This window comes from Colobus angolensis, unplaced genomic scaffold (assembly GCF_000951035.1).
Source record: "Colobus angolensis palliatus isolate OR3802 unplaced genomic scaffold, Cang.pa_1.0 Scaffold42, whole genome shotgun sequence".
NCBI lineage: Eukaryota > Metazoa > Chordata > Mammalia > Primates > Cercopithecidae > Colobus > Colobus angolensis.
In genome coordinates, this window is record NW_012117599.1 from 1,842,002 (window position 1) to 1,857,424 (window position 15,423).

Below are 15,423 nucleotides of genomic sequence, written 5' to 3' on the forward strand. Positions count from 1 at the left end.
CTTTGAAAACTGGTACAAGACAAGGATGCCCTGTCTCACCACTCCTATTCAACATAGTATTGGAAATTCTGGCCAGGACAATCAGGCAAGAGAAAGAAATAAAGGGTATTCAAATAGGAAAAAAGGAAGTCAAATTGTCTGTTTGCAGATGACACAATGGTTTATTTAGAAAACCCCACTGACTCAGCCCAAAATCTCCTTAAGCTGCTGATAAGCAACTTCAGCAAAGACTCAGTGCAAAACTCACAAGCATTCCTATACACCAGTAACAGACAGCCAAATCATGAGTAACTCCCATTTACAACTGCTACAGAGAGAACAAAATACCTAGGAATCTGACTTACAAGGGATGTGAAGGACCTCTTCAAGGAGAACTACAAACCACTGCTCAAGGAAATAAGAGAGGGCACAAACAAATGGAAAAACATTCCATGCTCATGGATAGGAAGTATCAGTATCATGAAAATGGCCATACTGCCCAAAGCAATTTACAGATTCAATGCTATCTGCTATCCCCAAGCTACCAATGACTTTCTTCATAGAACTGGAAAAAACTACTTTAAAATTCATATGGAACCAAAAAAGAGCCTGAATAGCCAAGACAATCCTGGGCAAGAAGAATAAAGCTAAAGGCATCACACTACGTGACATCAAACTATACTACAAGGCTACAGTAACCAAAACAATATGGTACTAGTACCAAAACAGATATACAGACCAACGGAAAAGAAGAGAAGCCTCAGAAATAACACCACACATCTACAACCATCTGATCTTTGACAAACCTGACACAAGCAATGCAGAAAAGACTCCCTATTTAATAAATGGTGTTGGGAAAACTGGCTCGCCATATGCAGAAAACTGAAACTGAACCCCTTCCTTACACCTTATACAAAAATTAACTCCAGATGGATCAAAGACTTAAAAGTATGACATACGACCATAAACATCCTAGAAGAAAACCTAGGGAATACCATTCAGGACATATGCATGAGCAAAGACTTCATGACTAAAACACCAAAAGCAATGGCAACAAAAGCCAAAATTGACACATGGGCTCTAATTAAACTAAAGAGCTTCTGCACAGCAAAAGAAACTATCATCAGAGTGAACAGGCAGCCTACAGAATGGGAGAAAAGTTTTGCAGTCTATCCATCATACAAAGGGCTAATATCCAGAATCTACAAGGAACTTAAACAAATTTACAAGAAAAAAAGATCCCATCAAAAAGTGGGCAAAGGATATGAACACTTTTCAAAAGAAGGTATTTATGCAGCCAACAAACATATGGAAAAAAGCTCATCATCCTGGTCATTAGAGAAATGCAAATCAAAACCACAATGAGATACCATCTCATACCAGTTAGAATGGCAATCATTAAAAAGTCAGGAAACAACTGATGCTGGAGAGGATGTGGAGAAATAGGAACGCTTTTATACTGCTGGTGGGAGTGTAAATTAGTTCAACCATTGTAGAAGACAGTGTGGCGATTCCTCAAAGATCTAGAACTAGAAATACCATTTGACTCAGCAATCCCATTATTGGGTATATACCCAAAGAACTATAAATCATTCTACTATAAAGACACATGCACACATATGTTTACTGCGGCACTATTCACAATAGCAAAGACTTGGAAGCAACTCAAATGTCCATCAATAGACTGGATAAAGAAAATGGGCACATAATACAACATGGAATACTATGCAGCCATAAAAAAGGATGAGTTCATGTTCTTTGCAGGGACATGGATGAAGGTGGAAACCATCATTCTCAGCAAACTACCACAAAAGCAGAAAACCAAACACCTCATGTTGGAGTTGAACAATGAGAACACATGGACATACAGAGGGGAACATCACACTCCAGGGCCCGTCAGGGGCTGGGGGGCTAGGGGAAGGATAACATTAGGAGAAATACCTAATGTAGGTGATAGGTTGATGCATGCAGCAAACTACCATGGCACATGTATACCTGTGTAACAAAACTGCACATTTTGCACATGTACCCCAGAACTTAAAGTAATAATTTAAAAAAAAAATGATAATAACGGGAAAAAAAAAACAAAAACCAAAAACCAAGCTAGTCTTTCTCTGCTCTCTCCAGCCCTTTCTCACATCTGCCTACCATGGTCATCCCCTAGAAGCTTCATTCGGTGAGTATAATAAACCTTTTCATCCTGCTGGCGTGTGTCCATGTGTGACATCAACAGTCTTGATATCTGAACCAAACTTTGGGCGGGGCTCCATCTCATCTCAGCAGGATTAACACCACCATGGAAGCAGAGAGAAGGCAGTTTCCACCCCTGCCAGTTAGACTGGGGAAAGGCTTGCTTTACAACAGAGCTTCCCAGTGGAGGGAAGACACAGAATGCAAGGCTGAAGAGCAGTCAGCGAATTTCTTCCCATTGCTGTAGGAAAAGGATACTGGCAGTGAGAGAGAATAAGCCAATACACAGGGAAGCAGAAATAAGAGACAGAAGACTCCTGGTGGTGTTAGAGCAAGTGAATGCTGTTGCTCCCAGGTGCCAGCTGCATCTCTGACTTTCCTGCAGATATATTACGGTTCTCAGTCTTCCAATATATTCTCATGTTTGCCTGAATTAGTTTCAGATTTCTGTCACTTAAAAGCGAACAACTACAGCCTTGACGAAAACAGAGGGAGATTAAAAGCACTCCATAATTACTATTAATTTTCTTACAATGTCAATAATGGTACTGTAGTTATGCAGAATGTCCTTATATAGTTGACTCCTGAACAATATGGGTTTGAACTGTGAGAGTCCACACAGATTTTCTTCCACCTCTGACACCTGTGACAGCAAGACCATCACTTCCTCTTCAGCCTACTCAGTGTGAAGATGAGGTGAAGACCTTTATGATGATCCACTTCCACTTAATGAATGCGAATTTCCTTATGGTTTTCTTAACATTTTTCCTTTAGCTTCCTTTATGGTAAAAATACAGTACATATAATACCTATAACATACAAAATATATGTTAATTGACTGCTTATATTATCAGTAAGGCTTCTGGTCAAAAGCAGGCTGTTAGTAGCTAAGTTTTTGGGGAGTCAAAAGTTATATGTGAATTTTCAACTACGCAGTGGTGGGGAGCCCATGCCCCTAACCTGCCATGTTGTGAAAGGATCGACTGTACGGCAGTGCGGGCTAAAGAATTAGGAATGAAAGGTCATGAGGTCTGCTGCTTTCAAATGATTCGAAAACAAAAGTATAAGGTAAATATGCAAAAATGGTAACAACCCCTGAGTTTACGTTAAAAGTACATACATTATTTGTTCTTTCCACTTTCCTGTATGTATGAAAACGTCCACAAAAAAACTCTTTAGAGGGGAGACTCAAGGTATTAATAACATGCCCAGCCCTTAGGAAGACCAGTGCTTTCAGGAAATGACATGTAGTTCTCTACAGGCGTGGAGGACATATAAGGAAGGTAAAAAGGCAGGTTTTATAATAAGAAATTTAGCATTTATCCTGAAAGCAAATAGGAAACCATTAAAGGAATTTTTGGGGAGAGGAAGTGGGGAAAATGACATGATCAGATTTTGACATGAAAAATATTTCCCTGTTGACAGCACAAATCCTGAACTAGAAAGTGGCAGCCATATGGTAACAGTCCAGATGAGAAGTGATGTGAACCTGAGTTAAGAGGAGAGGGGTAAGTAGTGAGGATCAGAGAAGAACAGACACGAAAAATTCATAGGTTTCCTTCCTGGAATGGATTTGACAGGGAAGGGGATAGAGTGCTGTGAGGGAAAGGGAAGAATCCAGGAAGCCTGAAGATTCTGGCTTTGGTGACTATGGTACCGTTCATGGACTGGAGATACAGAAGAGCAAGACATGGTGAGTTTAGGGTGGTGTTGGAGACACATGGTGAGTGAGGGGTATGACAAGAGATTGGGAGATTACAGGCATATGCCAAAGGCATGGAAGAGCCCACCCAGTAAGGAAGTGCAGAGTTGGCTGAAATGAGGTGAGGAAAGAAACGCAGCTGCAGCACACAGCTGCAATTTGGGGATACGCAAAGGAACATGAACCCTTGAAAGATAATTTTAAAAATAGCCTCAGGCACAGGAGGAAAACATGGACAGTGGTTCACAAGGGTACAGGAAGGGAAAGATCTGAGAGGGAGGAAGAGGTCAGCAGTGCCAGGTACCATGCACCCTCCAATAGATCAAAGTGTCACCAAACAAAAAGACCTAAAGTAGGGCAGTTCCACGGCTGATTAATTTAGCAGTTCAGCAACATTATGAAAGACGCAGGTTCTTTCCATCCTTCCACTCTGTTACACAAAATGCCTGTCTTTGGCGACTGCATGGTATCAGTCCTCAGGCTAGAACAGCTCACTGACTGCAAGAAGACTGCCATAGTACCCAAGGCCCTGCGTGCAGACAGTTATCTAGCATAAGAGATGGGTATTTCTTTCTTGTGACTTTTTTTTTTTTTTTTTGAGACAGGGTCTGGCTCTGTTGCCCACGCTGGAGTGCAGTGGTGTGGTCTCAGCTCACTGCAACCTCTGCCTCCTGAACAGCCTCCTGAATAGCTGGGACTACAGGCGCATAGCACCATGCCTAGCTACTTTTAAAAAATTTTTTTGTAGGGACTGGGTTTCACTATGTTGCCCAGGCTGCTCTCAAACTCTTGAGCTCAAGCAATCCTCCCACCTCGACATTCCATAGGGTTGGGATTACCGGCGTGAGCCATGGCATCTGGCTGTGACTTTTTGGAGTAAAAAAAAAAATCCTTCCCCAGAAACACCTCAGTTGACCTGACCTCATATTATAGAGTAGAACTGGGTCACATTCACCCTGAACAGACCACAAGCAAGAAGAATGGAATTATTACAACTGTCTTGATTAATCCAGATTTACCCCTGAGCTAGGGACAGGGTGCCAGGCCTGAAGGCTGGATAACTGGGGGCGGGGGGAGGGAAAATGGGTGGGGGTAGATGTTGAACAGGTAACTAACAGGTATTAAGAGGGGCCATTCTGTATTATGGTATTCTGATCTTTTTTCACTTAATAACATTCATGTTAAAAAGAGCAGAGATCTGTGGGGGCAAAAGTAAATGTAGTTAATGCAGGAAAAAACTTGAACCAACAAGTTGTATGCTTCTGAGAGTGGAAAAAACATACAATAACTTTAAAAGAGGATATATTCTAAAATATCTGATTTCCTTTAGCAGTCACTTTCTGAAGACATTGATAATTTACTTTCTGCAGTGAAATTGTACAAATTTCATTTTCTCTGTCCCAAGACTACTTTCAAGTTTCATAAAAAGAACCTTTAACTTGGCCGGGCGCAGTGGCTCACGCCTGTAATCCCAGCACTTTGGGAGGCCAAGGAGGGCGGATCACGAGGTCAGGAGATCGAGACCATCCTGGCTAACACGGTGAAACCCCGTCTCTGCTAAAAATACAAAACATTAGCTGGACGTGGTGGCGGGCGCCTGTAGTCCCAGCTACTCGGGAGGCTGAGGCAGGAGAATGGTGTGAACCCGGGAGGCGGAGCTTGCAGTGAGCCAAGATCGTGCCATTGCACTCCAGCCTGGGCAACAGAACGAGACTCCGTCTCAATTAAGAAAAAAAAAAAAAAAAGAACCTTAAAATTGCTAAGCAAATTCTTTCAATCACATCTCTCTTAATTTTCTAGTCAGAAGTTCTAAATTTAGGAAACTCTTTGTATCTATGGGGTAGCTTTGAGATATCAACTTGGCTGGGCTGAACTACAGTCCCCAGAATTCCCTTTCTAGTATGTTTTTGGTTAGGGTGAGTTACAAGTAATATTATCTCCTTAGAGCCAGAAGAGAAAAGGAAGACAGCAGCTATTTTGTAGCATAATATACCTTTTCCAGTTATTCAAACACTAACCTAAGTGCTGCTGGGAGAGATTTTGCAAACATAATTAAAGTCCCTAATAGGTTGATTTTAACTTAATAAAAATGATTATTCTAGGTGAGTCCGTCTTAGTCACTGGGAAGCCCTTTCAAAGAAAGCTTAGGCCCTGTCTCAGTCAAGAGGCTTCAAACAGCAGCTAGACCTGCAATTTCTCTCCTTTCCTCAGGATCTTCCCTGGATACCTATCTGTGGACAAGAAGCTTCAGTGTGTGCCCTTTGGGTTCCAGCCTGCTATCTTCCTTCCTGACTGCCTGGCCCTGTGGGCTTTGAGCTTGCTTAAACAGCTCTCTCAACTGTATAAGCCAATTCCTTATTATAAATCCATGTGCGTGTATATATGCATACACATTCATTTAAAATCTGACTGGTTCTGCCTCTCTGATTGAACCCTTACACACGTTGGTTCACACCTGCCCCAACCCCTACATCTACAGATCCACTTCTACACTTGTGAAACATAAACTCCACTAGGTGCTCTCTGACTTGATACAGAAAAGTTTTAAATAATACTAGAATGGTGGCTCAGTCCTTTTGGGCTGCTATAGCAGAATAGATGACAAAGTTATTTTCCATAAATCTAGAGGCTAGGAAATCTGAGATCGTGGCGTCGGCTTGGTTGGGTTCTGGTGTGGAGCTTCTTTCTGCGTCACAGGTGACACCTTCTAGCTGGGTCCTCACATGGTAGAAGGGGGACAGTAGCTCTATGGGGCCTCTCTTACAAGGCCACTCATCCCATTTGTGAGATTAGGTCTGCGCTCCGGACCTAAACACCTCCTAAGGCTCTGCCTCTGAACACCATCACATCAGAGATTAGGTTTCAACATACGGATTTTGGGAGGACACACTCAGACCATCGCAGTTTTTGTGTTTGTTTCCACTATTTTGGAGCAGCATGTAAATGTGCTGCTTCGGGGAACAGTCTCATATAACTACACTCCTTTGCTATGCTTCAAATACATTTTCTTTACTGTGTCACCTGACCCTTGCTTGTACTGGAGTTCATCTATCTAGTCACGCTTCTTCCACAATTTCTCTCAGCTCATGAGATTTCAGGTTCTCTATGACTAGTAACAGTCTCTACGAGAAATCCCATTTATTTCCTCACTGGTCACAGACTAATTCTTTTATTTCTTTAAGTTGCTCCTTGTTCATGACACCAAACTGTTCTGAGGCTAAAGGTTAACTTAAAACTTTAATATTCTGTATATCCTTTCATTAAGACTCTCTCTTGAGGAAAAGCAAATAGTCATGGTTATGTTTAAATCATCAGTTTCAGCACTGATCACAAAATACAAAGTTTAAAACAATTAAAAATAAGTGAATTTAACAAATATACCCATATATTTTGATGTTTTTAATACTATAAAATAACATAAGAGAAAATTCAATGGAATTTTTTAAAGTATGCACAATATATTAAGTTTAAAAAGCAGGTTATAAAAATGGTATATTGAGATAATATAATTTTTATAACTCAACAAATAAATACAGATGTTCCCCATTTTTTGTAGGTATTTTGAGCCTCAATTTCATTTACTTTGATCTTATTTCCTTCCACTAATTCTGAGGCTTTGGTTTGTTCTTTTCTAGTTCTTTAAGATGTATCATTAGGTTGTTTATTTGAAACCTTTCTAGTTTTTTGATGTAGGATTTATTGTTATATAAATTCACCTCTAAATATTGCTTTTGCTATGCCCCATAGGTTTTGGTATGTTGTATTTCTATTTTCATTTGTCTCAATAAATATTTTAGTTTACCATTTAATGTATTCCTTCACCCATTGGTCATTCAGGAACATGTTGTTTGATTTTCATGTATTTGTAGTTTTGAATGTTCCTCTTGTTACTGATTTCTAGTTTTAAATTCCACTGTGGTCAGATAAGATAGTGGATAAAATTAATTAAAAAAAATTTTTTTGAGATTTGTTTTGTGTCCTAACATATGATCAATCTTGAAGAATGCTTCATGTGTTGATGAAAGAAACGGTATCCTGTAGCTGTTTGGTGAAATGTTCTGTAAGTGTCTGTTAGGTACATTTGGTTGATGGTGTAGTTTTAAATCCAATGCTTCTTTGTTGATTTTCTGTCTAGATGACCTGTCCAATGCTGAGAGTGGGCTGTTGAAATCCCCCATTCTATTACTGTACTGGGGTCTATCTCTCCCTTTAGATCTAATAGTTGCTTTGTATTTCTGGGTGCTCTAGTGTTGGGTGCATATAGATTTCTAGTGTTGGGTCCATTACATTATCTTGCTTAACTGATCCTTTTATCTCATAATGTCCTTCTTTGTTGCTTTTTACAGCTTTTCACTTGATGCCTGTTTGGCCCAATATAACTAATACCACTCCTGCTGGCTTTCGGTTTCCATTTGGATGGATTATCTTTTTCTATCCCTTCACTATCAGTCTGTATGACTTTACAGGTGAGGTGAGTTTCTTACAGGCAGTATATAGTTGGGTGTATTATCCATTCAGCCAGTCCATATCTTTTAAATGGGGCAACTGAACCCATTTACATTCAAGGTTATTGATAGGTAAAGACTTGCTCCTGTCATATTGTTCTCTGGATGTTTTATCTTTTGTTCTGTATTTCCTTTCTTACGGTTTTTCTGTGCTTGGGTGTTTTCCACATTGATACAGTTTGACTCTTTTTCCTTGCTTTGTGTTTGGACTCTACCAGTGAATTTTATAGCTTCACATGTTTTCATAACGGTGGTTATTTTTTAATTTCCAGATATAAGACTCCCTTGAGAACTTCTCGTAAGGCCAGTCTAGCAGTGATGAATTCCCTTCATTTCTGCTTGTTTGTGAAAGATTTTACTTCTTCTTTATTTCTGCAATGTAGCTTTGCAGGGTACAGTGTTCTTGGCTCACAGGTCTCCCACGCCTACTTTAAGTATTTTAAATATATCATTCCATTCTTTCCCGGCCTGTAAGTTTTCTGCTGAGATATCTGCTGTTAGTTTAATGGGAATTCCCTTATATGTGACTTGACACTTTTCTCTTGCTGCTTTTAGAATTCTTCGCCTTTAAAATCTGATAATTTGACTATAATGTGCCTCAGAGATAACATCTGTTTGGGCTGACTCTAATTGGAATTCTTTGAGTTTATTGGACCTGGATGTCCACCTTGAATTTCAAGACTTGGGAAGTTTTCAGTTACTATTTCATTAAGTATATTTTCTACACTTTTCTCCTTTCTCTTCTCCTTCTGGAATGACCATATTGCTCACTTCATGGTATACAATACATCCTGTAGGCTTTCTTCACCGTTTTTTCTTTTTTTGTCTGCCTGTGTTGTTTCAAAAGATCTGTCTTTAAGTTCAGAAATTCTTTCTTCTGCTTGGTTTAGTCTGTTGTTGAAGCTCTTGACTGTATTTTTTATTTCACTCATTGAATTCTTCAGCTCTAGGATTTCTGTTTGGTTCTTTTTTATGTTACCTATCTCTTTGCTAAATTTCTTATTCAAATCATAAATTGTTTTCTTGATTTTGCTGAACTGTGTGTTTTGCATCTCACTGAGATTCTTTAAGATTATTTTGAATTCTTTCTCTGGCATTTAGCATATTTTCTTATGACTGGGGTCATAATGAGAATTATTGTTTTCCTTTGGAGGTGTCATATTTCCTTTTCTATATTTGCTGTGTCCCCATATTGATTTCTATACATGTGGTAGAAAAGTCATTTCTTCCAATTTTATGGAGTACATTTCACAGCAAAAGACTTATTTGTATAAATGGGTCTTGAAGTGTCAGATTGATGGGGTGCGCTGGCTTTGGTGCATCTGTGTCTACGTGGGCACTGCAGTGTAGTCTCTGTGTACTTTCCTCAGTTGTGAGTCACACCTGACGTCTGCAAGTATCTCAGTAGCCTAGGTTGAGAGAGTCTGTGGTGGCAGTGGTGCAGCTTTGTTGAGGGTGGGCTCACAAGGCTATTTCTCAGGTCAGGGATGTGTGCATCCATACAGTGGGTTAGGCAGCTTGGAATCTAGCCAACTTAGGGTCTGGCTCTACACCACAGGGCTGTTACTCTGGGCAGGAGCACAAGCACGTGTTTAGTTGGATGGCGTGGGGGTATGCCTGCCAGGAGTAGCCCAAAGGGCTGTTTCTCAGGCCTAGCTATCTGTGAACTGCTTTGTGATGTGTGGATTTATGTCACAGAGTTAAAATTTTCTTTTGACTCAGCAGGATGAAAAAACTCTTTTTGGAGAATCTGTGAAGGGACAACTGGGAGGCCACTGAGGCTGCTCAGCTGAACTGGGAGTGTGTTTGCCAGGGATGGCCCGCAGGGCTGTTTTCCAGGCTTGGGATGCAGTCTCATGGCTTCTCAGATGGCTTGGGTGTCGTTGGCTTGGGGTGGCCCCTGGGGCTGTTTCTCAGGGTGGGGGAGCAGACACATGGGTGTTTAGATGGCTGTGAAGCGTGTCTGCCAGGGGCAGCCTATGGGGCTGTTTCGCAGGTCCAGGACACAGCTGCAAGTCTGCTCAGCTGGCCTGAGGATGTGTCTGCCAGAGGCAGCCTATGCATTGCTTCTCAGGTCCAGGATGTGAGCACAAGGCTGCTTGGCTGGCGTGGGGACATGTTTGCTAGGGGCGACCCAAAGGGCTATTTCTTAGGCCTGAGACACAGGCACAGAGCTGCTCAACTGGTATGGAGGTGTGTCTGCTGGTGGCTGCCCACAGGGCTGATTTTCAGGCCCTGATTTCAGGTGCAGGGCCACTGGGCAGGCCAAGGAAGTATCTTGGGGGAACACTGTGGGGCTCTTTCTTAGGTGCTGAGTGCAGGCATGTAGCTGCTTTGCTGGCCCTTGGCTGTATTAGCTGCTTAGAGGCTAGGGGGGTCTTTCCTGCTTGGGGGAGGGTATGCAGTGGTTTGCTTAGCTCATCAAGGCAGAGTTCTGTGACTGAACCATGTCTGTCTATGCATTTGCTTTTACTTGCCATTTTGGGTTGGTGATAATACTATTTGGTGATGTATAAGAGCTTGTATATTAAAAGCACATATATTAAACAAATAGAATATATTTTATTCACGAGAAGATTTTTAAATAGTAAAAGTAAAAATGAAGTGCCAATCAAAACAGCTAACGGTAAGTTCTTTGCCATTTCCAAAGACTCTCTGAACCAGAGACTAAAACATGAGAATATTTTTTAAGCTTTAAAATCACTGTATGTTAGACTCCTAAAATATTATATGTTAGACTCCTAATAGATACTTGCTTCCCATTTTCAAACTGCATTCAGTATCATTTGTTTTCCTGATGACTACATGTAACTTTCCCATATAGATATAACACAGGCAAAAGACAAGACAAATGCATGTCAAATACATATAATAGTTTAATGGGAAATCCAAAAATTTTAAACTTACTGTTCATGGAAATCCAGCATTGGTGGCTCAAATCGTATGGGCCTGCAATTCCCCCGGTAGAGAGATATACTGTAAATAAAAAGAAAACAACATAAGAAGCAATTCTTCAAAATATATGTTTCCCCAAACTCTATTCAGACAGTTGACTTTGGTCATAACAATGCATTTTTTAAGAAAAATTGGGTCTAACAATCTATCAGAAATATTACTTTTTAAATTAGTGGAAACCAATAAAGATTGCGTTTTAGAAAATGAAAAAGTGGGAGTATTTTTCTTCTTCAAAGGATATGAAAATAGAAAATGCTCAGGCAGACTGAATGTTGAAATTTATTTGGTTGTTATAATTGGTAACGATATACTTTAATAGGTCACTTGGATTTTTTGACACATGTGTGATGAATAAATAGTTAATACAACAATATAACATTTAGCAGACAATATATGAAGGCAAAAATCACGATCATATTGTAACTAGAGTGGCAAAGGACTAAACAAAAATGAATTTGAGATAGAAATTTCCAAGAACTGATAAATCTATTTCGTCTGAAAGTCTGGAATACACTAGAACTGATCTCTGATGTCCTGGCCTCAATATTTCAGTAGCCTCTTCTAACTAACCCACCTGATACCAGAACTTCTCAATAAAACAGATTTCCGAATAGCAAACCTCAGATATCATCAGGGGCCGACGCTGATATAAAACATAAATGACCTTTGGTGAGGGGGGAGGTAGTTCACACGCCTAAAGTGTTTATATACTGAGAAAGTCAGAAATTCAGTCAGCCACTAAGTTTCAGAATAGTAGATTTTGATGTTTTTGTTCTAGGAAATGATGTCAGAGCAAAACCCATTTTGTGAGGCTACTTTATTTCCATCATCACTGAAATTTATAGTAACATAAGCTTTGAAATGATATAGTAATTTCATTCAGGATTCAGAAATCAGAGAAAATATCTAGGATTTAGGAGACATAGGAAATAATTAGAAACAGACAAGGACATTCATAATATGGAGGAAATTTGGCTTTAATTCAGTTCTATAAAGATTAAATCATCTGAGTAGTAGAATCATTTAGCTGAAGGTAATAAAATCCAAACATGTTTTTAGCCCTACCAATTTAGAACATTCTTTTGTGTAGCTTGAGAACCCCTCTGCATATGTTGAACAGACAAGACAACAACAACAACAACAAAGCATGCAAGCACCAAATGTAAGATCACATTTTACTAAAGAACGAAACTAAAGACACTGGGAAACGAAGGCACAATTTCTTGCAACACAGAGTTGGCATCTGTTCCTTCTTGCTTTCTGCCCTTCTTAGACGTGATATAACAGCACTACTCTTTGGCTCCTTTAAAACAAGAGATGCTCCTCAGCTCATCAGTTTTATTAGCATGAAACTCAAATTTACATAAATCTTAATAAAGTAAAAATAAAGCATAAGGCATAACCGTATGTCATTAATTCCTATAAAATATTATATTCCTATATAATATATATTTCTATAATGTAATATATATTCCTACATATAATATAATACATAATTCCTATATGTTAATTACATGGACTGTTTAGATGTTGGAGAAAAAGGAGATTAAGACAGTGTTTTTCTCTCACAGAGCCAAGTGGCTGTTCTGCAAATTACAAATGGAAATGTCTAAAGTGGCCAGGTGGGGTAGAAAAAGTGTATATACCCCACCCACTAAATACAAATGTATGAATGTGTACTATGTGCCAGGTACTTCTACTGGCTGGGGCTACAGTGGGGAATAAAGAAAAGCGCCTGCTGTCATGGCACTAACATCCTAGTCGGGGGATCAGAAATTGAATATATTAGGTGAAGATGTGTGTATGAAGAAAAATCAAACACACCGGGGCTGTGGTTGGAACCGAATATGCCTCTCTGAGGAGGGACACTAGTGCCAAGACCTGAACGGCAGAGATCTAGGGGAAGAAAGTTAGGAATGTATTTGGTGAGTTGAACAAGGAGGCTTAAGTGACCACTGTGCAGTAAGGGAGGAGTAGGAGGTAGGAGCTGAGCTCACAGGTACAAGAGCCAGGTCTCCCTGTAGGAGCATGGATTATTCTAAGTGTAACAAACGACAGTGTTTTTGAGCAAGGAGTAGCATGATCTGACACATATTAAAAGGTTAATTCTGGCTACTTTGTGAAGAACCAAGGAAGTTTCTGTAGGAGCCCAACAGTGGGAAGCAGGGAAGTCCTGGAGTGCTCCAGGCAACTGGTGATGGCAGCTACAATCCAGGGTGGCTACAAGGGAGAGTAGCGAGCAGTGGCTGGTTTCTTAATATATTTGGAAGCTTGAGAAAACTGGTTGTGCTGATGGATTGATTTTGAGGGATCAAAGGTAACTCATTCTAAGATTTTCACTGGATACACAGTCATGACGTGGGAGGAATGGGTTGGAAGTGGGAAGAGGTAGATTTTCAAGGGTATTGTTTTAGACATTTAAATTCAGATGTCTTATCTAGATGGAGATGTCATGGATATTGTTTATATTAAAAAGTTACTGATTTTCACGTACTGATCTTAGTCACCTTGGTGAGTTTAATTCTAATTGTTTAGATTCTCCCCTGATTTTCCGCTGTTGCTACATGTGCTGCCAAAATGAGCACTATCTCAGATGATCACTGCAGACAAATCATCTGCAAGTAACAATTTCATTCCTCCTTTCAAATCCTTATATTTTATTTTTTATGTCTTGTGCGAAGATCTCCTGTAAAATGCTTCAAAGATGTGATGTCCAGCAACTGTACTGTGATATTTACAAAGTGCTCACAGAATGAGACAGAGGAAACAGTACATCAAATATGATTCCCTCATAAATAAAAGCATATTTTCAAAACAACAGCAGATCTGTATCTAAGGAACAGTTTAACACCCGAGTGAGTACAATACAAGCTGACACAGGTACAATCCTATGTTAACCAAACCAAAAATGCAGTAACACAGCTGTCATGTCTCCACAGCTGATTCAAATGGTTGCTACCCATGTTTATTTAGAAAGGGCATGGCACTGTTCAGTGCTTTATTAACAGAAAGCAAATGTCTGCAAATATGTAATGCTGACAAACGGGGGAAGTTGCAGTATAAAGAATGGTAGCCTTTGCTAATGTCACTGTTTTTTTCCTGATTTCTAAAATTATTACTGTTACTATTTTTGAGAGACAGGGGTCTCATTGTGTTGCCCAAGCTGTTCTCCTGAGTAGCTGGGACTACAGGTGTAGCATGCCAGTGTGCTGGGCTCACCCTTTGACAATTTCAGAGCAACAAAATCTGAGACATTATGATAGTATATTGCATTATTTTATGCTTTCTGCAATGATTATATATGTTCTGAAGTCTCAATTCAATTGGTTTAATAAATGTTCACTAAAATCTTATTTATATGGAGATGAATGAAGACTATTTTCTGATTTCAAGCTAGGAAACAGCTGAAGAGACACAAGAAATCTTGCGGGAGATGATCGTACTGCTTGTTGGACTGTCAGGTCCAAGTTGAGCAGGAAACTCCCAAATCAGACATACGGGTTTCTCGGGTCTCTGGGAGTTTCAAATGCTTTCCTAGGATCAACTACTACCTAAACAACAGATACTCTTTGGCCCAGCATTTTTAAAACAATTGTTTGTGATGCACCTGCATCATGAACGCCTACAATGCTTGTGGAAATGCAGATTCTAGGGCCCCACCTCCAGAATCGAGTTCCTTGTAAGCAGAATGGACCCCAGAAACCTGCATTTTTAAGCACCCTCACATTTAGGAGCCACTATTTTGCATCTTGATCCACAAACATCACAGCCACAAATAAGAGGGGGGGAAGTGCTTTAGGAAAACTATCAAAGTCACCAGCAGTTTAAATTGATTTCAAATATGATTTTTATTAAAGAGCCAGCTAAATAAACAGTAACTTAAAAGAAATGAATAGGACTTCTCCTATATGATATATATTCTCCCATAAATGCATTTTTAATTTTAATTTGCATTTCCCTAATGATGAATAATGTTGACCATCTTTCCATTTACTTGGTGTACAATTAGGTACCTTCTTTTGTAAATGTCTGTGGAAAGTTTTTTTAACTGGGATGTCTGTCTCATTATTCATTTTTTTTTTTTTTTTTTTT

General features: G+C 39.7%; 1 protein-coding gene across 1 annotated transcript in view; it reads right to left on the reverse strand.

The window, feature by feature from the left end:
* Positions 1 to 15,423, reverse strand: part of TMEM131 (transmembrane protein 131) — a 193,605-nt gene that overhangs the window by 134,180 nt on the left and 44,002 nt on the right. The window contains exon 4 of the mRNA XM_011956651.1: positions 11,284 to 11,352. Coding sequence (XP_011812041.1) covers positions 11,284 to 11,352 — 69 coding nt within the window. The remainder of the gene's footprint in view (positions 1 to 11,283; positions 11,353 to 15,423) is intronic.